The 24,218-nt window shown below is 45.4% G+C and overlaps 1 protein-coding gene across 2 annotated transcripts in view; it reads right to left on the reverse strand.

Moving 5' to 3' along the window:
- mad1l1 (mitotic arrest deficient 1 like 1) overlaps nucleotides 1–24,218 on the reverse strand; it is a 210,729-nt gene that overhangs the window by 154,183 nt on the left and 32,328 nt on the right. For both annotated transcript variants that reach the window (XM_066689196.1, XM_066689197.1), the window contains exon 11: nucleotides 1,600–1,744. In XM_066689196.1, coding sequence (XP_066545293.1) covers nucleotides 1,600–1,744 — 145 coding nt within the window. The remainder of the gene's footprint in view (nucleotides 1–1,599; nucleotides 1,745–24,218) is intronic.

A 24,218-nucleotide genomic window follows, 5' to 3' on the forward strand; every position in this document is an offset into this window, starting at 1 on the left:
CAGAGAAGCGTCAGATCAGCTAACCTTTCCGCAGCCCCCTTCGACCGGCGCTGATTTCAAAGAGGGAGTCGGGGGTGAAAGTATTAATCAATCATTGATGGGTTTTTCTGGGGGTTATTTTAATTTTTTAATTAGATCCTCTTGACATTTACTCGTAACTCCATACTGTCACCAAAAGGCATTAATTACACATAATAATTAGAACGCCGTTAGTGCAATCAAGAGGTTTTTCTTTTTTCAGAAAGGATTATGAATGCTGAATTTAAAATAAATTACGAGAACACGTGAAAGAGGAGACATGGAGGGGGGGCTGATCTAACGGTTAGAGAACCTCCAGCGATGAATATCCAGCCACTTGTCTCGTAGTTGTTAAAACGTCTGAGGAGACCAAGAACACAGGATCCCACTGTCACAGGAGAGACGGGGGAAAACAGTAAAGCTCCGATCGCTCTTGTAAGGCATCGTCTGCGCTGGCGTGTCCGGACTCCTGTCAGACAATGATAAGGATGGCACTGTCTGAGGGTTTTATTAGCGCCTGCAGACTCCCGAGGACTTCAAACAAAATTGTCAAGTTTGACTTAATAAGCTACGGAAGACAAAACAGACAATTTTGTTAGACAATCTTCCTGGTAGTTTCTGTAAGAAGCTACTCTTTGCACGAATCCCGTGAGACGGCGAAACCCGCAAAGACACGTTAGGCTGAGGAAACTGACAAATCGTCTCCGCTGCGGCGCGGCCGTTACGGACCTCCTGCCGGGACCCGTCTTCAACAAACGGACTCGAGGAAGTTGATGGCTGCGGCTCGCTGCGGAGACACCGCATGCATAACGAAAAATAATGCAGTGCAGCAGAAACTCCCTGCTGCCGCTGGGCTTGATTTATGGTGCCGTCGGTGTGCGCCAGCGAGAGTCTCGGACTATCCAGCCAACTGTCGGCACATCCTCGGCCGTCACCATATCACAGCCAGGAGAAAGACTAAGGAAGGAAGGCATTGTGGAGACGCTTCGTTTTCAGAATACGCAAATGAATGGTCAAAGCAGCTGAAGTACAAATGTCTTTTTAGATCAAATACAGTACCTTCTGCCAACGTAAAACAAACTGTTCTCCATCATTCAGCTTGAGGTTTGGATAAACAAACAACTCCATCGTGTGAAATAAAAGATTCCCTTCACACAGCGAACGAATCCTCTCTCAAAGACAGGAGTATAAAGGCCGTCAAACTGAAACTGACACGCGTTGGTTATTTGTAACTAAAAGAGCTGAAGGAAACATTAAATTGAATACTATATTTCAGTTAATGAGATAATAGCCATATAAATAGGCTGCAAAGCAATATGCAAGTCTTAAAAGGTTACAAAAGAAGAAACTGAGGGGTTATAAGATATACAATATCCACAATATCTCCCCAAGACACAGATCAGAGTGGTGCCCCTATTTCTGCTTCAGCTCCTGCCGTTATCTAACGGACATTTTGAAGTTAGAAGAATAAGGCCAGTTTTTATCTCCATCTTCTATCACTCCTATCTGGCTGAGATTTTGGCCGTTTTTATCACAGCAGCGCAGGACTGTCCGCAGGGGGTCAGAGCCGTCCACACCTACCTTGGTCAGGAGCAGGACCCGTTTCTGCAGCCGCCGCACCAGCGCCTCCTGCTGCTCGCGCTTCTTCTGCTCCTCCAGGAGGCGCGTGCGGAGCTGGAGCACCTCGGCCTGCAGGGCCTGCCGGACCTTCTCCAGGGCGCGGGCACTGCCGAGACACAAACCAACAGATAAGGACCTTGAAGCCCCATTCCCGGGGAAGGACAGGGCACATTTACTTATTAACCTCAAGCATCAGTAAAAAATGAAGTAGGAGGTTCCTGGTTCGACACGAGGGACCGCTCGACTTCGGGCCAGTGATAATTTGACCTCATGTCATCGCGGCTAAATTGTACGCATTGCAAAATGGATATGTGACCTACAGAGTATTAATTTCCTACAACCACATGCGTCACTCGGCAAGTTTCTGTCAGCACCCCTCCCTTGGGCGACAATTCTGCGCTAGGGTACTTTCTTTCTACCACTACAGCAGTGATTATAACCATGCTTAACATTCACGCGTCGTGAATGGCAGATACATTTTCGCAGGGCAATGTCAAGTCACCCGCTGGGCAACCAGAATTTAAATGATGTCAGACCCTGAGGTGCAAGAGGTCTGAAATCAAGAGTTTGGTCCAACTTCTCCCAAAATGTTTCACTCCTCAAACAGTTCAAGGTTAAATGTGTTTTTAAATGTGTGTGATGAATAAATATATAGCTTCACAAATCAGGACAGATCAGATACAGATGTGAAAGTGCTGACTTGAATCCTTAAACCCCTTGACGTTATAATCTCTGCTGATTTCCAGATAATCCGCCCAAAATGTGAACCCATATAGACTGTAATATTTGTACAGTATTATGTGACTCAACAAAACAGAAGTAGTATTTTGGGAGAGAGGGGAAAAAAAATCTTTGAAAATTGCTTTTCTGAAGAGCTTATGAAGACATTCAAAGGCATTGATAACAAAAGGAAATTTGACAGAAACACAAAAGGGATTCAAAGGCAGAACTTCATTTTGTTTTATCAATAGGTTTATAAAAGGCCCGCGGGCGTCCGTAATGGCTCAGAAGTAGCGAGACTTTGTTTCTGCCGAGGTAAAACTTTTACAGTCAAACTTTCACCATCCCTCGGCTGCACAGCACACCCCCACCTGCATCTCTGATCACTGTGATCTGCATTTATTCATGCAACTGGGAAAATCAGGATTAACTGAACCAAAATTAATACATAAAATGAAGAGCCGGTCACCGAACTGGCAAAGACTATCTGAATCGGAGTGAAGTCTCAGACCAGGAGCTGGAGGGTTGGTCCAGAGTTAAACGACATCAGCGCGAGGACTGGGAGGCCAGGACTGGAAATGTGTGTCCAAACCACACAACGATGGCCAATGAGCGATGATGACATCAAACAGGGACAGGCACAGACAGACAGACGCCAAGCAAATCCTGTGTGCAGAGGAGCCCATCTCCATCATCGTCAAAATCATCTCTTTTTGAGTGATCAGCCACTGGTTGGGCAGGATCTCCTCAATGCGGACCAGGTGGGTGTTTGGGATCAGATTTATTCATAGGAACAGAAAAGGGGCCGGGATAACGCATCCTGCTGAAGAAGAAAGTCTAAAAATGTGATACTGTAACCTTATCAGCATTGTCCAGAGCACTGTAAATAATTTCCGAAAAACAGGAGGGTCACATTTGTGGTAAAATCCAACAAAACAAAATCTACAAAAACATCCTTTTCTTTGGACGTTCAATGGAAGCTTGTGGAACTATACAGACTAGCAATGGCTGCTTCTTCCCTGGGGTATAAAAGTGTCCAAGGGTGTGAATAAATGTGGAGGCCTAGACTGTAATTATCTGTCTATTTGCAAATGTTGAGGAGTTTCACTGTAATGAAATAAAATGGCTTCTTAAAGCAAATTGTTGTGTCAATAGCTGTCCAGTCTCTCCTTGCATGACCTTGAAGGGGGAGACCCTGTTATTGTGCTGCCGTCACTGGAGATCAGGCCGAACTATTTGCATCGGGAGATAAATAGATACTGACTGAGGAGGACCGGCTCCTGCTTGACCTTGAGGAGTGAGAGCGAAATTACCTGCAGTGGGAGTTCAATTCGATCAAACCCAGTGAAGGAGTGTGTGTGTGTGTGTGTGTGTGTGTGATTGTGTGCGCAGTGTAGGGGGTCTCATTTACCACTTCATCAACTTTCCTTACAATCAGAAGACAGAGGCTGCTTCTCCAGACCCCAAATCATCTCCTAAAACAAACATGAATCATCATAGGCAGCTGTTTTCAACACTAAGTTAAATAGCGTATATAGCTAAATATACACCAATCAGCCATAACATTATGACCACCTGCCTAATATTGTGTAGGTCCCCCTTTTGCCACCAAAACAGCCCTGAGCCGTCGAGGCATGGACTCCACTAGACCTCTGAAGGTGTGCTGTGGTATCTGGCACCAAGACATTAGCAGCAGATCCTTTAAGTCCTGTAAGTTGCGAGGTGGGGCCTCCATGGATCGGACTTGTTTGTCCAGCACATCCCACAGATGCTCGATTGGATTGAGATCTGGGGAATTTGGAGGCCAAGTCAACACCTTGAACTCGTGATTCATCAGACCAGGCCACCTTCTTCCATTGCTCCGTGGTCCAGTTCTGATGCTCACGTGCCCATTGTAGGCGCTTTCGGCAGTGGACAGGGGTCAGCATGGGCACCCTGACTGGTCTGCGGCTACGCAGCCCCATACACAACAAACTGCGATGCACTGTGTGTTCTGACACCTTTCTATCAGAACCAGCATTCACTTTTTCAGCAATTTGAGCTACAGTAGCTCGTCTGTTGGATCGGACCACACGGGCCAGCCTTCGCTCCCCACGTGCATCAGTGAGCCTTGGCCGCCCATGACCCTGTCGCCGGTTCACCGATTTTCCTTCCTTGGACACTTTTGATAGGTACTGACCACTGCAGACCAGGAACACCCCACAAGAGCTGCAGTTCTGGAGATGCTCTGACCCAGTCGTCTAGCCATCACAATGTGGCCCTTGTCAAAGTCGCTCAGATCCTTACGCTGCCCATTTCTCCTGCTTCTAACACATCAACTTTGAGGACAAAATGTTCACTTGCTGCCTAATATATCCCACCCACTGACAGGTGCCATGATAACAAGATTATCAGTTTATTCACTTCACCTGTCAGTGCTCATAATGTTATGGCTGATCAGTGTATAGTATCTATCTATATATACATATCGAGAGAGACGGAGAGAGGGAGGGGTTCTCAATTTTCTCCTAGCAGCTTCTATTGCAGAACGGCACGGGGTGAAACTACAAATAACTTTATGATAAATCAAACCAAGCACCCCCCTTTGCAGTTGTGGAATTATAAAATAAAGCAATGGCAACGCCCTCCTCTACAGGAGGTCAAAGGCCCACAGCCTGGCCAGTCCAGTCCACGTCTGATGGTGGCAACAGTAGGTTATGTAACAAGTTGTGTAACTGTGGTTTTCAATTAGCAACGTTCCTATTAATGATAAACAAAAGAAGGACTCAAAAGTGCACCTGCCTGGCGATAACACCATTCCACACAGCGCTTTCAATTCTTGCCTCCTGTCGAACACAAAAGCAGCACCATGGAAAAACAGTGATGGCAAAGCACGACCACTACGGCCTGTCAAACCGCTACTGGGCCCGGCTTCGAAATCTCCAGTCCTTCCCCTCACCACCTCCCTCCCGACGTCACAGAAAACGCACATGAACAAGACCTATGGCCAGCGTCCCTTTGGTGACTAACTGGGGCTGCGGGAACCGGACCGGTTTCCAGAGTTAATGGAAGAGGAGAGAGAGCAAGAGAGAGAAATATATCAAGGACACAAAAACAAGGAAAACGGAGAACAGAAAAGTGCCATTTAACTGAAACATGGGCAATTGCCTTTCAGTTTTAAGTGATCAGTTATTTTATTTGTGTTGCCGAAACCAGTTTAATAAAGGAGTCTGATAATAAGCCCCCCCATGTAATTTGTTTGTATTTCCCCTGCCTATTTTCCCTTGTCACCCTGAAGATTGCTTCTATATTATTTTTCACTCGGTCTCCACCACCTGAGTCATAATATAAGACAGGCTAATTCCTATATTGTTAGCAAACCTGCCGAGGATAATGCTGCTTCATTTTCTGTGCTGAATATCTGCAATTGCAATCCATATTAAACAGGGAAGCTTGGAGACTGTGGCGGGATGCTAAATTGTACTGGAACTGAACAACAGTGGCTGCATCTCAAAATAAAACAAATACATACATGCATGCATACATACATAAATTACCATGGCTATAATCCCTCCGAAACAGAAGATATATACTTGATCGCAAGCCGACGATCTAATTTTGATTGATCTGATCGGTTCTTTGTTTGGTCGCGCAGGTGTCTGATTGTACAACGCCGCTGATTAAGTCGTCTTGGTTGAGACTCTGTGATGACACTGATCACTCCTGACACCTCATTTCCAGCAGTAACATTGTCTCAGATGACGGTCATAATTGTAATGCTTTAGTTCAACAAAGCCAACGTACAGGAAGAGAAAGAGGAAATAGAAAAATATATAAAAAAATCTCAAGAAAACGATGTAATTTCAGATCACAAATCTGCGCGAGAGACTGTGTTTGTTAGTGATCCGTGTTTCTTGTGCGACGGACTCTTTTAAAGGTCAGGGGTCACTTTTTAATCCGTTGACTGCGGATGCGTCACGACCCGCAGAGCAAACTTGGAGAGGAGAGACTTTCATCCCCGTCCCCTCGTGCTCCCGTTCTGTCAGAGAACAAACCGGAGAACAAAGACAGGAGTGCTTCTGCCAGTGACACCTCAGTGCAGATTACAAAGCCAAGATATTTCTGTTTCATGTTCGCCACAGAGACGTGTAGCTCGGGAGACGGGGAGAGCGGCTCAAAGGCAGAGCTGCGGGTTTGACAGAAGCAGCTCAGGTCAAGCGGCTGCTTTTTCACACTTTAATAAGAGTGTTTCAGGAGCTCCCTCGGTAGTCTGAGCCACAAAATCGGTGCAAACACTGATAGTCACGCCTGCGAGAGTGTGCGCCACTGAGGCACTGCAAATAATAATAATAATAATAATAATAATAATAATAATAATAATAATAATAATAATGTGAAGACTAAGTCAGGTTTCCGCCCAACCATTTATTGCGAATAAAAGTGCTGTTGAATAAAAAAAAAAAATGGACAGGCTTGATGGAAACCGCAAATGTCGATTGAATTTCGGAAACATCGACCATACGTTTTTGCGTTCAACGGAGGTGGATTTTGGGTGGAAAATGGGTTTTGCCAATACCTTATGCCTTGGCAAGTCAGTCTGCAGTCACGTGATGTGCGATTAAGTGCTGTTGCAGGAATTTATGTCAATATCTGTGTTGTCCAGCTGGATGGAAACGCACCTCGGCTTGCAAAATGTGGAGATACTTTTGATGCGAAGTTAAGAATTTTGCACAAAACATGTTCGATAAGTGGTTGGAAACACAGCTAGTCCATTCGGCCTGGAGAGGTTGTGGAGGAAGAGCGTGGGTGGATACTCTTATAATAAGTTAGTTTTGTGTATTAAACCTAATGTGCTGCGAGGTATTATTGGATCTTGTACTGACAGGATGACAAGACAAAGGTAGGAAACAGATCAATTAAATCATCTCCATATAAAAGTGAAACGGGCTGCACAAATCAGTCTCTCACACTGGCACTAAGCATCCCGCAGGAAAGCAGGGTCACCACAAGACACCCCCAGTTTGAGCAGACTCCTCAAACTGTGGAAACTAAGTAACACAAACAAAGACAGGGTGTAAAAAGTTGAATAATCCTCCTTTCATCCTCCTTCGAGACAGGAGCAGCTGAACAGAAAAAGGTACGCAAAAAACTAATGTCAACTATTTATATTTAATGAGAGCCATTCTGAGCCAAAGCATGGAATTAATTTCAGCCCTCAAATGTTTAGATACCCCTGTTAAAAGCCCATCACGGAGGCTAAAACAGGAACGAGAAGTAAAGTGAAGACTTCTCTTCTAGGGCTTTCTCCTTTTGCGTGGCAATTAATGCAAAAAAGATGGAAATATATTTTGACAGCCCACACAACATCAGACATGGTGAGTTTTATTTATGGCCATGTCTGCTTCAAACAGACGCAGGAACGCTAACACGCAAAGAGAACATTTGTCAAATAATAACTATTCAAACATGGCAATTTCAGATACCACCCCCCAAATAAAGACAGGAAAGCTAATTACTGTTAAACTGCTAATTAAACAAAGAAGTGGGTGACAATATATTGAAACGAGATTAAAACCATTTGAAATAGAGAGGGGGGAGAGGATTCCTGCAGTCAGTTTCCAGATTGAGTTTCATTCTAAGACGTAACAGCAGATGTCGAAGAGAAACGATTTCTAATGCTGCCGACCTTCAAAACGTGATTACATCATCACAAAGGAACCTGCACATCACAGCCAAACCCGACCCAGGACCAGTTGGGTCCCGATTCACGATGGACTGAGACGACCCACAGCACGCGCTCACTCAGGAAGTTGAGAAAGATTCACTCGGCCTGAATAAACTTGAACCGTTGGGGGAGGTGCAACATAAATAAAATATCTCCCCTCTCTCCTGACTCGAGGAGTACAAGGTCAGGAATGAAGATCTATGCAGGAGACTTCTGTGCTGGCAGTAATTAGTCTCCGGGGGCTTTATTTGTTTATATTGAGAAAGGTTCAGTTAAAAGGGGCAACCCAGAGGAGCTTCCTCATCGCAACTTGTCAGACTCGTGTCCACTACAGTCGCTCCTCTACCTCACTTCTGTGCTCGTTTACGTTTATCTATACATGCCCCGCACCACAGCACAGTGCAGACTGCGACGGCCACAGCACGGACAATAGCCTTGAAAGCGAAGTGCCAACAGCGCACCAACTGTGACAGCGCAGACGGATACAGCCCAGTACTGTGGACAGTAACGGGGTGCGCAATGATGCCATTGAGGTCTTTGTTTTGCTATAATTTCCTGTAAGCCACCGATACATCGCTGTCACTCACATTATGCACACACACACACACACACACACACACACACACATATATTTCTATGCATGTAAGAGCAGGTGTTAAAACAGATAAGTATGCAAATGCCATAGTTTCAGACCCGGCCGTTCCCTTCCCACAGTGTTGACAACTTATTTTCTTTAATTGCACTCATGACAAAGAAAGAAACTGTTCTGGCAAAAGCCCAGTTAATCTAGACTGACACGGATTTGCGGTGAGTCGCCTGCGGTGATAACGGCCATTGTGCAGGGGTGGTTTTACCCTATTATTCCTCCCAAGAGTACATCACCCACGTACTTTGTTTTTATTCCCCCCCACCCCTCATTTTATCTGATGGATTCCATTAAGAAATCCCTCACTGAATGTAGAAACAAGAGCGGGACGCGGGGCAAGCCGAGGCAGGGAATCTGTAACTCCTCACCGTTACACCGAAGGTTGAAAAGTAAAATCACGGAAACGTGTAGTGATGGACAGCGACAGCTACGCAGCTCAGCACACACTCAGCAGGAAAACCAGTAATTACAAAAAAAAGTGTTTATTGATCCAAATCTTCAGTTCAGACAGAAGTGGCAATTAATTAACCCAAAACCTAGATAACTGAGCAACTGCCTCAACTCCAACCCTCGCCAACACAAAAAGTTAAACTTAGGCAAAACAAATCTGCTCTCAATTCAGATAACAGACAAGTCTCCTCGTCCGGAGGGCTTCAACCCTGACATGGAACCAAACGTCACCTTCTTTTCGGCACTCAACTTTATTTTGACACAAAACAATGCCAAATCACTCAAAAAAATGCTCTCTGAACAACCTTAATGTAACAATAAGACGGATGACCTTTATATCTCTATCTCAAATTAATACTTTGCTTGGGCACAGCTTTTAAAATGTTGGAATTGCATTTATTTTTATCATGAAATTGCTCTTAAACATCTAAGACTTTAATTACATACAGAATAATTAGCCTGACACCAAAATACACTTCAGAGTCTTTACACTGTGATACTGCAGTGCAGTTCAGGAAGAGTCTGTTCACTATAAACCCCTGTAGGACATCTGCGGCTGACCTGACCCAAAGTTGACTTCAATGGGCAGGTTCTGAGTAGGACCAGGTAGCGTGTTTCAGAGCCCAGTTCTCGCACCGCGGGCCGTGTTCTCAGTCGGGGAGAGCGGTGACAGACATGTGTACTGATCTGGGCTCAGCAGAGATCCGACTCATAGAAACTCCCCCAATGAGCGAGGCGAAAGGTAATAAAGGCTTTTCTCTGGGCCTCTGCTACCCCACGCAGCCAAAACAAATTAGAAGACGAACAAGAGCTACAAACCGCAGAAAATGCTTCCGGCAAAATGAGAGCAGACGATTGAAGACAACTCTACAAAGATAAAATATTTATACAATTTTCTTTGGATGGAGAGGGGAAGAAAAAAGGATGACAAAACAACAACAAAAGGCAACAGTGTCGCGAGCAGCAACGCGGGACAGCGCTCTCAGGGGAAACGTGGCACGACCGCTTCACGTGAAATAACTGCAGCTTTAAGATTTTGGAGGCTCCCAGCACGCCCCTCTTCCCACCAGGCATCCGAGTCAGTGAAGGGAAAACCTTAAAACGGGGCCCTAGACTCGGATGGTTTCATGGGAGAATCTGACTAAACCAACGGTGCAGAATTAGCTATTATTAACACGTTCACGGGTTCGTTTACCAACAGCTCATTAGCATCGGGTCCGCGTCGTGTAACGTCCTCGGCTTACCCTTCAACAAAAGGCTTTTAAAAGACAAAGAATGTGTGGCAGCGTTTCAACTGCAGGCCATTCAAGGTGATCAATTACGATGGACAGATTGAACCGGCCTGACCAACCCGGGTCCGATACGTTCATCTGAAATTGTAAGGCGTCTAATTAGTCTGATGTGTGACCAGTGGCAGATGTATCCCTGGACACAGAAAACAGGCCTCCCACACAGAGTTTTTCATTTAAAAAACAATATATATTCTTCACATTTGGACTCTACACAGGTGTGTGGTCACCGTGGGGGCTGGGGGTTTCACAGTAATACTCCAGCTTTGAACATTATTTCTGAGACTCACAGCTCAATCCGCGTCTCGCTGTCAGAAGGCACAGCCGGGGTTCAGGACAGAGAGCAGTCGATGGTTTTCTACATCCACCTCTGATCTGAACACATTATTGGGTCAGAAGCACCGAAAGACTATACGTTACAATCCATTTTTGGTCAAACTCGTTCTTGCTCCTGTCCTTTACACGTGTGGTAACAAAAACACATGCGTGATCACGGGGATATATATGAAAGATCATCTTCGTATCGTTGCTTTTTTCTCCACTCACTGGACACATCTCAACGAAGTGCGATTTTGTTATGAAAATGGGTATTAATTTCTTCAATTGTTTTGCTTACCTGTTAATTAGATATCCAGATAATTATATGCCTAACAATATTCCTGACAAAACAGGCAGAATGCAACAAAGATCGATAAAACACTTATCAAAACAGAAAAAAGATGAATCAATGTGGCTCACTGAATATCTGAATACATGCGAAAACGGCTCATTAAAATTTTCTGTGGTTCCTCACAAAACAAATCTATCAAAATTAATCTTTGCATGCGAGTACGTTTCTCTCCACAGTCGAGCCGCAGTTTTCCAAGATCCTCGCATTCGCCTCCCTGGCAGTGTTTAAACACCACCGAGCCGTGAGTAATTGCCCTTTCAGAACGAGAAATTCCCGAAACAATGTTTTCAAAACACTAAGTATTCATCTCGGCGAGTGTAACACTGAGAAAAGACATTCAATATTTGTCTCCTGTCAGTCTCATGAAATAAAGACTTAACATCAATGTTGGGAATCGCAAGGCAAGGAGGGCAGGAAATGCTGATGCACATTTTAATGAGTCTGAACCCTGCAATACCAAGAGCGTTCATTTGAATTGAGCCCAGGTGCCTCGTGGGAAATTTCCTCGACGCGTGTGCGGACTGGCAGTCCAGGGCGTTGCAACCCTGCCTTCAGCCCATCAGGGCTTATGAACACAGAGCTGTCAAGACATCAGCCTCCAAAGCATGTAAAAATCTGTCTATTTAAGGCTAGTCTTGACAACATATTTCTTTCCAAAAAGTTCTTTTAAAAGTCCTCTAAAACTGACAGATTTTCCTCACCGACAGTTACTCAAATTCAATATATTATGCTCAAATTACAGGTGACAACGTGGGTCAGACAAGCTTCTCTTCACATCTAGACAATCATAGCATGAACTCATAGTAAAGCAGGAACACGCACACGCACACAATCTGGCCTCAAAATCTTAATTACAATGCAAAAACACAGCTTGCTAGTTAAGAAACAGGCAATAAATAAACAGGTGTTACAAACCAAGTTTTCTAAACACACTTAACCCCCCGTCTGCACAGAATCAAACCACCGTCCGGGAAGGGGCGAGAGAAAAATAATAAAATTAACACCCCATCAGCCCACTGTGCACAGCCACGGCGGGGTAAACGAGCGCCAACAGCGTCAGCTAGCCGGGCGGTGGCGTCGCACAGCGCCCGTGAAGCGCCAGGAAATTGGGCATCTCCACCTGATCGGCAAAGTGAAGTTCACACTAATTGAGATTAATGTAAAGCACTGGCTGTCAACACCAGATGACTTAAACACAGACCGCGAACGGCCGAGGGAGGAGCCGGGCACCGTCTCTAACCGTCTCATCCTTTAAGAGCGGGCATTTATATTATTCACTGTAAGGATGTTATAAAAACCCTCCGACCATCAGGCTTGACTAACTGCCATCACCCACCGTGTCTACCAAGCCAATCCACAGCAAAGAGGCTTCAACCGAACTCCAGTAAAATACCGATCTTGAAAAGCACGTATAAATGAAGAGAAAAAACACTGAATATTCAGGGGGCGCTAATGACAATTGGGGGTGCTGCTGTGAACACGGCTGACAAGATGGATCGCCCCGGAGAAGAGAGAAACCCACAGTGCCTGTAAATATCAGACGAGAGATGTTTACCACCAGCTCTCCCATCTCGGCGAGCGCCTGATGAACTTGATCATTTAGAAAGTCAGAAGCATTTAGACGGCCGCCTCCCCCGACCGCTCGATTCACATTCCGCCCAGCGCCAAGGTGTCCCCTCCGATTAGGGAAGGATCAATTCCTCCGCACCCAAATTGCCGCAGAATGAATAAGCAGCTGAGCTGGGCAGAAAATAACAGGCAGAGGCGAGGCGTTGACCAATCAGCCTACCGTCACGGGAGGACACCTCCAGACATTAAGCCCCCCCTCAGCGTCTTGTCATTAGAGGCCGAGCAGCCCCCCCCCCACGACCGCGGCCTCATTACTTTATTTTAATGTTTTCAATTAAAGAGTAAAATGCGAAGAGTCCAGCACCTCTCTGTGTTCCTTTGGCTGAGAGCCTTTTAGGATTGTGGTTTACAAAAGTGAAGAGATATTCCACGGATATTAGGCACGGAGGAGATGCCTTCTACACAAACTGAGGCCATTCGGCTTTCTTCTTGTGTGTGCACAGGGGGACATTTGTGTAACTGTAATTATGTACACACAAAATAATCAGATGCCACGATTAATTGAAATGGAAAATCCAGACCTCCTTCACCATCAATAAAGAAGTGAAAGGGGGGGAGCTGATTTATATCTCAAGCGGGAAGCACGATAAAGTAACGATAACACCCAGAAGAGCTTTCCCCATCAACCCAAGAGTGAACTCCCGGAAAATTTACACACTTGCAAAACAGCCATCTAGAAACTCAGCGACATGTTGTTCTGCGTCACGGTGTGCTGCTCGAAAACCACATCACTGCGCGAGGGAGTGGAAGGGGGAGAGGAGACGCAGTTTCAGCTTTGGCCCCATAACACAGCAGGTCAGACAAACTGAAATTTAATTTATTTCCAATACCACCAGGTGAGATTAAAAAGGAAAAAAGTAAAAGGAATACAGACTGCGACTCGAAAACAAAAATGATTTTACAATTTCTCTCTCTCATGCCTTTCATGCCTTCCCCCACGCGGAGCCGCGGTGCGGTTATTGAGTCTCAGAACGAGTCGATACCGGGGATGGTTTCGTTCACGGCTTCGAAACAAACGTGGATCTGAAAGGAGTCTTGGCAGCATGGATGAAGGTGCCATAACTGAAAAACCAAATTTTCCTTTCAGTCACCACCAGGACCGGGTGGGCTGTGGAGCAAATTAACAGGGTTTTTAATTACTGGTCCTGGCCCAGATTTCATCATTGCTGTGCTTGTGAAGCTTTTTAACATAGACCTATATGTATGGCATTAATAACTAACACACACACACACACACACACACACATGTTGTGTGTGTGCAATACATATTTATTATATGTAGTTAAGCGTCACAACAGTTAGTCTCTTCTGGAGAAACAAATGCAAGAGAGCAGAGAAATTCCTGGTGCATCCATTAAACAGGGATTGATTAATTAGGGCTGACTTGATAATTTTCAGAATTGTGATCAAGTAGAACACTAATTATAAAAACACCCTGAAGCACAAAACCACAAAAATAAAATGTTATGAATCTGTCTGCTCTCGCACTGCTGGCAGACAATCTGATATTTAAGCCTCAGTACCTTTAATACATTTCTAGCAGTGAGAAGCAAACAGCCCCTGCGAATCTGAATTTAAAAATGTTCTTGTTTGAAAAGCCAAATCCGCCGATAAAACCGCCTCGGGGCACGATCGCTTTTGCTTCACAAAATGCTGCACAATAAATTACTGCATAATAGGAAATGGAAACAGGAAAGCTCGAGTCCTTGAGGTCTGCTGGAGATTTCACTTGCGGGACGGTCGTAAATACGGGGTAAAATGCGGGGTAAAATGCCATTGTTACAGCCGATACATTCGGAGAGACAAGACGGTCGCTGCTTATTGCAGCTTGACACGCAACTCAGAATACACAGAAGAAAAAATATGTGAAAAAATAAATGAAAACATCTTGGGCAAAGCTGGTGCCAGAGAAATGCCAGAGTTTAAATGCAGGTGAAATTTTTACTTCAATAACAGCTGAAACCACAAAAATGAAGGCGATCGCACCAATAAGTCAATTGCAACGATAAGTCTATAGACTGAATCTGATTACAGACACTGGAACACAGTCGCAACGCCATCCACAGTCGCACGTTAACCAAGCGAGAGCGTCCAGCGAGAGAGAGCCCAGTGCAGCCCAAGTCCATTCCAGCAATGGATGGAAGACAAGCCCAAAGCCTTACTCTACTACATCTGGAAAAGCATCCCCGACACTAACCCCTAAATGAATCTCCTCAAACCCTGTTTAACAGCCCAGGCTCCCAGTGGATACGTGGAGCTACAGCAGCTGTTGTGAAAACTCCTGGCAAGAAGGAAAGTACACGTCCAGCCCACTGTAAGTGAGAGAACGCCAACACAAACCTCGCTAAGACTGATTACAGTTCTCCCAGACGTGATTTATTTTTTGGTGGTGCTGTGCCACAGGGTACGAAAAGTACTCAAAAAGATAGACACAATGAGAGGATTCTGTGCATTAAATAAATGACATGCATGTCATCAGCTGGCATTGGGAAGGAAACCGATTTGTAATGGACATGGCATCATCTTATGAAACACACAATGCCAGTATATTTCCAAAGCAACTCCTCCAAGGGTGCTGTGGAAGGCAGTCATCTCGAATCCCCCCTTCGATATTTTAATTGCTTTGCTGTGTGGATACTTCTCCGGCACTACTGCTGTCTGGCAGACATGGATTTCTGGGGCAAGCGACAGAAGCGGTGTTCTTGTGTCTGACAATATTAAAAGTACTTTGCAAGTTCCAGTTCTTGCCTGCAAGGATCCCAAAATCAACAACATCCCGAGGGCTGACACTCCAGTTAATCCGCGCGATTTCTACATCTAAATTGTTATACGCCGACACAAGTCAGTCAGAACCGGTGCTCCGCGCGCCGTACGCCGCAACAAGGCACAGATGATCCCCATTCATAACTCCCACGGTGTGAAATTGAGTGTCCTCTCCGGCACGCTGTAGATTAAGTGCAGTTAAGTGAAGTGGATAAATTTCCTAAAAATAAACACGGTTATTAATATGTAAAGGATATTCCAGGGATGGGCGCACGCACCACACACACATTCACTTTATTCACACAATGTTTTCGGTGAGAGATAACCGGGTTCTGAAATAACAAGTGACACGGCTGTGTTCTTATGAAATATATGCCGTCTTAACCGCCCAATTAACCGAGTTGCTGAACCCGACCGGTGCAACAGAACACAGTATCAGAATTTGCTTTATGTAAATGTGGCAAGAAACTTTCTTAACAAGAAGGATAAATAAAGCAGGGCTTCGTTTTCAGTGGCTGGCATTTAATGTTGGCAAGGGAGCGAGAGGTGGCAAAGCTACCTCCTCCAACCAACACGTTCGGTAACGGCTGCTTTTCACAACAGCAGAGAGGCTTCATGTCGGATGAAAGCAGGACAGCGTGTTGCGACCAGATCACAGATCCTCTCTCTCTCCTGGCGTCCCCTCCCAGAGCGATGCAATTTTGTACCGACTCCTGGAGGAATGCGGCGTCGTGGCGAAGAGGTGAGATCCTGTCGATATTGTTTGAGAAGAGCAGAAGGCTCCCCCAGAGACATGTCAGAGCTTTACTCTAAAAGCGCCTCCCCTGTTGGACCTATTTAACTGTCCCATGGGCAACTTCAACTGCTTGGTTTCTTTGAAATCTTTTTCTTCAATATTATTATGTTTTTGAAAGCCAGTATGATGAAGTTCTCAGGTACTATTAAACCATTCACAGTTGTTCCACAAAATGCACACATTTCATGAAAAGTAACACAGTAAGAGCAAGAAAATCCTAATTGGAGTAACAGAGAAACGGAGGTTCAAAACGCAGGGCTCGGTTGCAATTAGGGGAGCTCCGAGTAAGAGCTGGCGTCTGGTCCCCGTCGCACCGGCGCTACAGACCACGGGATCAAAGGAGGAATGAATCACTGACAGCAAGTGAGGTCACATACGGGTGGCAATGAGTGTGGAGGTAATGAGGAGGAAGAGAAGGGGATCAAAATCATTGCGAGAACGAGCCAAGGCTCCAGCGGGCGACTGGTACCACAGTGTTCGCACACAAAGGTTTTTATAATCTACTAGCCTCAGTGTTGAGGAGGCCACAGACGGGCCTTGGTGTGCAAATCGCAGACTGTGAAACGAACCAGGCCTGACCGCAGGAATCTGACGCAACGCCACTGTTTGGGTCCAACTCGCAACCGATAGCAGAGAGAAGATACATGCTACACACATGTGCCACTAACGGAGAACATGCAAACACCCATTTAAGGCACAAATAAACAATCAAGAAAAACTAAGCGATCACAGAGTTGCATAAAGTGCCGGTAATCCAGGAGTTTGGTTCATTATAACCAGCCGTCTATGATAGACATCCATTCACTGATCTGTCCGAGGTGCTCCACTCTTGCAAAGCCTTTGATTAGAGGTTCTGGAGATTTTATATCTTTATTATAACTAACTTTTTTTTTTAAGTTTTGTTTTTGTACTAGTTTAACACCATCGTATCGATCCATTCATTCAATTCTTCCAGTTACTCAGACCAAATTAAACAAGATGACGAAAACGACTCCATCTCGACAACAAACACCAAGGTATTAAAAACTGAAATAGGAAGTTTAGGCTACAGAAAAATGAGCTAAAAAAGAAAAAGAAACTTCCTCCTATTTTTAGGCCACACACTAGTGCTTATTAACACGACAGGCTTGCCTTGAAGCGAAAGAAATAACATGTTCATCGTTAAAGATACCACCTATGGAAAATATTAGTCACAATCCCAGAGGGCTGCATTATTATACAAAAACACAACAACAACAACAACGCCACAGCTTATTGATTAATCGAAGGATGTTTTTTGCCGCTGCGAGCCCCCCAGCCTGTCGCCAAGCGATCGGAGAGCTGTCAGTCTCCCGAATTTAGATGTGCAACACCCGTCTCTGGCTCGACTTCCCCACGCGAGCATTAATTAGACGCTATTTGCATGCCTCCGCCGCGGAGACAGGGCTCCTTTGAATTACTCGCTCAACTACAGCCGAGCCCTGGAAGTCGAGTGCCAGAAGAAAGCATAATTTATTTAAAACGGCGCGTCAGATTCGGTCTCAGATACTCTAAACAAGACTTCAGCAGCCGGCCTCGCACTCTCATATCTAATTGTTGCGGCTTCTTTTCTGCATCACAAGGAGCCGGGAAATCAAAAGATCCTGCCGAAGGACTGCAGTGACCTTAAACCCTCGTGGTGCCCCGGCTTTTATAGCCACCACCCGAAAGACAGGCTGGTATCAATATCCTGAACAGAGCAGCACAGTCCAGTCAGATCAGCTTCAAATCAGGCCGTGGAAATGGAGTAAATCTGTAACAGCCCCTATAGTGGGGGAAACTGTGCAAAACAGTGACCGAATCCTAGCTTAATCAGCCGCCATAGCCATCAATTGTAGTCAAGTCTTAAAACAGCTTGAGCACAGGGCAGGGTAGGTTAGGATTTGCGATGCTGGCTCTCATGCAAAATGTGTGTTTTCATGTCTTCTTGTGCCGTCCTTCCCCCATTTATAGACTTTAATTAATTAATATGAAACATACAGCTGTTCCAGAAGAGAAGCAAAGCGGAGGTGAGGCAACCTAACAGCACTGACGAGACACACACCTCTGACCGGCCCGTCAGAACCGCCAGGTATTCACCCGACAATTACTACATACCAGGAAACCTGCTCAGAAATACATTTCTCTCTAAATCTCCAAATGTCTCTCCACATTGCATTTGTCAACAAGTGCCTGAACAAGCTGTGCTATTTTCTTAACACCTCTCACACTTATTAGGGGGCTATCAAAACTGGGACCTGAGAGAAAGGAAAGGAAAGGAAAGGAAAGGAAAGGAAAGGAAAGGAAAAAAGGAAAGGGGAGACGGAGAGACGATAGGATCCAGTCGATTTGGGTTTCTTCCCAGCTGTAAAGTGCTTTCCCTCCCCAGTCCCACCATGACGATAATGAAATCACACGAAGACCACTTCAGTTCAATCCCCTGCCCCTCTGAGACCCCCGCATCCACTGGATCAATTCTGCCAACATTTCAAACAGCCCCCACCCGGTGCAGTGCTTTTATCACCTCCATATGCAGATCAAGAAAACGTCAATAACTGTAATCAGGAAAGAGAGTTGCGTCTCCCAGCGACTCCTCACCGCAGCCACGTCACACCACCGCTAATGGAAATGAACACGAATGGTGATCGCATCTCTCCGAGTCCACTGACCATCGGTCTTACGCTTCCCAGGGTTCACTGCTTCCCACGGCGGCACGGCAGACAAAACAGCATTTCTAACGAGAGCAGGTGCGGTTATTTTCAAGGGTGCATTTATTTATCTAATTCACCTTTTTAATTTTGTCTGCTTTATGCGTTTATTTCTTTAAGCCAGAGTGTTTAAAAATGACAAACGCGTCTTTTAATAAAGCGGACTATAAAAACAGCCCCCTGTTCCACTCCCTTCTCCTTTCGGCCATCGCAACTCATATCTGGTACTCGAGACCCATGTTCCCTAAAAGCGCAGAGCGTCCCAGAAGGGTTTGGAGATTTAGATGGACAGCGTTTCTAGGCGGTGAAAAGTTTGCACCCATTTTCTAAAACCACACATCTCTGCCAGTGCTCCGATTTATATAGAGATATATCGATACAAAAAATAAAAGTAAAACCCACTGAGAGGACAGCATTCCTTAAAATAGACCAACAATCTCACCTAATACATCAACCAACCTCATACATCTAGGTTAAGATCCCCAGCTTGGGTTAAAACTACTTGTTCCTTTGGTTTCTCGCCTCGCTCAAGGGCAGTCGCCCATCACCAATCGTCTCAGCAAGGCTCAGGTGTCTCATCCACCAGTCCGTGGACCCCACCACCGCCAGCCCACCGGTCGTTACCATTACACCTAATGAGAGCAGTGGGGGAGCCGGGAGCGCGCAGATCTCTCACAGAAGGCCCGTGTCCACCATCAGCGGCCGAATCCATCACTGGCCGGGAGAGAGGGAGCGAGGCCGGGGGGGGCGGGGGAGGGTAGGCCCATTCATCAACCGAATACATGTCAGGTCCTTTTTTTTTTATTATTATTACTATTATTTTCTTTCTTTAACTCAGCCACCTGGAAACGCTCTCTCAGATATGGCAGGCGCGCCGAGAGAGAGAGAGAGGGAGGCGAGGAATTGCAGGCCCGCGGCAAATAGAAAAAAATGCCTGCCTGCCTGCCTTCTCTGTCCGTTTTTTTCTTCTCTCCTCTTTCCTTCCCCAAATCATTATCCCCTGCCTTGACAAAGAACATTGAGTGCACCGGCTCAACCCCCCCCAGCTACCTATAGACACAAACCAGGGGAGAGGAGGACGCGCTAACGAGCTGGAGGACAAACACGGGCCGTCTGCACCTGAGGATCACCGGTTAGGGTTTACTTTGCCTGTGGGACCAAAAAAAACGTATCAAAATATAATAAGTAAATAAGATTACAAAAATGCACGACTTGGGCAGCAACCGACCCAAGTCTGACTGATGTCCAGCAATACCGAGTGAGAAGCAATTAGAGAGCAATGAAAACAGTGCCGTCACTGGATAAACACCTTTAAATGTTGTTGTTTTTTTAAACAGGAAAGAAAAGAAAAGGGGAAAGAAAAAACATGGCCACACTTTCCCAGACTGATAATGACAGATGAGTCACCGCTCTCAGACACCTTCCTCGAATACCCGGCACACCAGGCTCACATGAAAGAGTGACAGTGTAACTAAATATAATGGACACTCAACCAAAACAGACAAAAATCCACACTATTTTCATTTCCGTGTTTTAAACCGCAGATTGTGTGTTCGTGGGCTCGGCCGTGCGCGGCCTGTTGGCACCGGCGCCGTTTTCCTCCTCGTGCATCTCGCTGTGCATTAAAATTGAAAAATGATTACTCTGCGCCGGGGAGCGATTCGATGCCATCATAAATGTTTTACCGGTAGACGGTAATAAATGCCGTGCGATAGAAAACAGTGGGCCGAAAGATTAGACGCCGGGTAATGAAAATGAGAAACGCGCCGCTCTGCAAACGGGAGGTCGTTAGCATAGCGCGCTAATTGTGCCGGTTACCAGGGCTGGAGAAAGTCCCACCTTGCGTGGCGGCCTGCAACGTGTGCCAAGAGCTCCCCACAGGCCCGCTCTCATTTCATATCTCAGAAAGAAATGATACCGGGGACCAGTGAGACAGGAGAGGAAAGACACGAGTCATTAGGCTCTCTCTGCTACACAGCAGCAGCGGCAACATAAAAGAGTATTTCAAAACTTTGCAAGTTCATTAACTGCCGATCAACAAATGTAGATATAAAAACGAAAAAGAAAAGGGAGAAAAAGGCGGAAAGTAAAAAGTTGGCATCCATTAGCCACGAGAAAAACTTAATCAAATGTGGCAAGAGGACACATAAATGGGCTGCCGAAATGACATCACGTGATGAAATGACCCAAACAGACAATTTAGCCTCATTTATAGAAGTAAAGGTGAGTCAGCATTATGTGAGAATTACGTTTCACAACCTATAAACACCTGAATGTCTAAACCTTCTCATCAACACATGCAAAAACAGAATTCATAATGTGACTGAACACTGTTCTTAATTTTTAGAAAGAAAAATTAAAGAAAATGTTAAACAATGCTCATCTGAAAGAATGGGTAAAATACAGATGCAGAATAATCCGTTTTAAACGCACTGTGCGTATGTAGAGAAGCAGCCACCATGAACAGGCTGAAGTTAAATAAATCGAGACTAAACAACTGGGATTTGCACACAGTGAGGAGCAATAAAACCCACATGCAAAACAAACCTGCCTTCTCCGACGGAGGTGGAAGTCTGGGCGGGAGTTAAAAGACAACAATTCAGGTCAACGACAACATCACTGAGGAGTCATTTATCTTTAAACACGCCACAGATCTTCACTGTCCTTGAAACACGCTTATAGTAACATCTATATTTTCACAACATGCCGGGGAAATGCTACTATTTAACAAAGGGTAATAAAGATCAAAAGCAGAGAAAAACATTGTCAAAGGCTGTGCTTGTGGTGTTCTCTGTGCAGTGAATACTAAATAAAGTGAAGTAAAATACAGAGTATAATTCCTGCGGAGTGTAAAATTAGTTTCTCTAATTGCAGAAGTTACACAAACATGAGTGTCTGCATGTCGCTGGCTTGTCATTCACTGGCACAAGATCAAACCGGATTGACGGAGAGGTGTTCACCGCAAACAAAACATCCAGATATTTGCAATGGTAAATTATTTTGTTTTTGGTTTCATTTCGGCGTGTTTGTTTTCGCGAGAAGCGTCTTGAAAGGAAAACTTCTCCCTTTGAGATCCGTTTCCCAAATAATGAAAGCCTTTCTCGAGGACGACTCATTATCGAGCATCAACACTCGGGCATATGAAAACAACAGATTAGGACCATATTGCATAATTATCGCACACAAAAAAATAGGGAGGGAGAGATTACTGCGAGAAGCTGCATTGAAGATCCTCTTCTAAAAGAGCTCGTCAGCGGAAAGTTCGCAGCGGCTTACATTCGGGACACAACTTCACAACAAGGCAAAGCAGCCGCAGTCAATAGCTGAACCCAAGGAGTAGATGCAGATCACTGTGTTAAGAGATTAAGTCGATAAATCCATCTCGTCGTCCCCCGTTCAGGAACTGTTATGATCAACAATTGTATCAGAAAGACGTCCAGCAAAGCCACAACTAAAGAAAGGTGGACGGAAAGTTTGTGTGTGAGAAAAAACACCAATTACTGTTGCTAAAACACTTACTTTATCAGAAGGAAAAATCTCCCTAAAGACGACTTTTACAATGAATAACTCAAAAGCAGAAAGGCAGCCCGGCTGGCTGGCTGGAGAACACAGGCAGTAATTGTACCCCCTGGGCTCAGGACAGAGAGAAAAACAATATTTATTTATATTCACATGTTCATGTATAGCCCTTCACAATTTATACATGAATTCTCTAAATCAAAGTTCCCGGTTCCAAAACCAACCTTTATAATCATACCCGGCATCTCATTATCTCCACGCTCCGGCAGCCTTCAACGCTGACAGTGATTAAAAGAGCGAGAATGAAGGGGCCACAATCAAACAATGTCTTAACGAACCACAGGGGAAGAGAACTGCACTCAGAATCAAACGCGTGCAAGGAAAATGTATAGATTGGCCAAAACGAGGCTTTCAAACGCTCTGCATACGGCCCGGACGCTCCCGTGATGCCGGAGCGTGTCAGACGAACATGACCCCGAAATCACAGGCCTGTCGGCGCTGGCTGTACACGAGTCAAGCCATGTTAGCCCAAACAGGGGCGCTGTTTTTTCTGCTTTTGTTTAGATCTGATCAGGTTTCTTTGATCATCCGTTGGAATGAGCTTTTCATCCAGGGAAGAGGAGACGGTGACTCCTGCCAATGCAAAGAGCAGAGTGGGAAGCTGCTGAATATGTAAACCAGACGGGAGTCCCCGAACCAGCCTCTGTGTGCGGCTCAGAGATGCAATGGTGACGGAGGGGCAGACAGAGATTCCCTTGAGGTGAATTCTCTGGACTTGCATAAAGAGCTACATGTAGGCTATGCTTGTGATGTCATTAAACGGGCTCAACTGGGCATCCTGGCTAATCACGAATATCAGCCTCCATTTTGAAAATCCTTTTGGAGACAAGTAAAGCGTATACACACATGCAGTAACACATCTATAAAGGCCAACACCAACACACCCGCCTCTATGGAGTGCCAGATCAAAGTTCGCACGCCGCAGCTTCTTCTTCAGTCCAAGGGAATATGTTCTCCAGGCTGAATCCGTGCTCGACAAACCCGAAGTGTAATTGATAAGTACGCTAAATTGAACAATATGAATTATTAAACCAGAATCACTGCTGAGTTGCTCATGATTCACAGCTGGAGGACTGCGCTTGGCAGTCACTCTTGTGTGTTTGGTGGAAATGCATTGATCTGGGGCAACGATTAGGAGAGGTTCACCTCCTCTCCAGGGCCGTCCCATCCTGGCACGGACCCAGCCCTCGCTCGGAAAACACAGATTTTCCTCGCTGTACCGGGCCGCCTCGGGGACGAATGGATGGCGCCGGCTACTCGTGCCGACGAGATCGACAATGAGCATCTATTCCATGCCTCGGTTCTCCGAGGTGTCCGTGGGGGGTGTGTGTGTTGTTTAATGCAGTCTTCCAATTTGCGAGTCCTCGTGTGTAACGGCATCTCGCACTTGACGGGAGTTTGGACTTTCCTGCACATTTGCTGTAGTGCTCAGTTATGAAGCTGCACCATTTCCTTTCCCTTGCAAAAAAACTCACGCAAAAAGGGGATTGGGCGGAACCTCATTATACTGGGGGCTCACCGCTGAATCTCATAGGCTTTTCATATCTTGGTAAATATTTTAAAGTATCTAATGGGCAAAACGTACATGGTAGATGGTAGTGTCTGTACAACTACAAATACATCTTTTGT

Source organism: Amia ocellicauda, chromosome 17, assembly GCF_036373705.1.
Source record: "Amia ocellicauda isolate fAmiCal2 chromosome 17, fAmiCal2.hap1, whole genome shotgun sequence".
Classification (NCBI taxonomy): domain Eukaryota; kingdom Metazoa; phylum Chordata; class Actinopteri; order Amiiformes; family Amiidae; genus Amia; species Amia ocellicauda.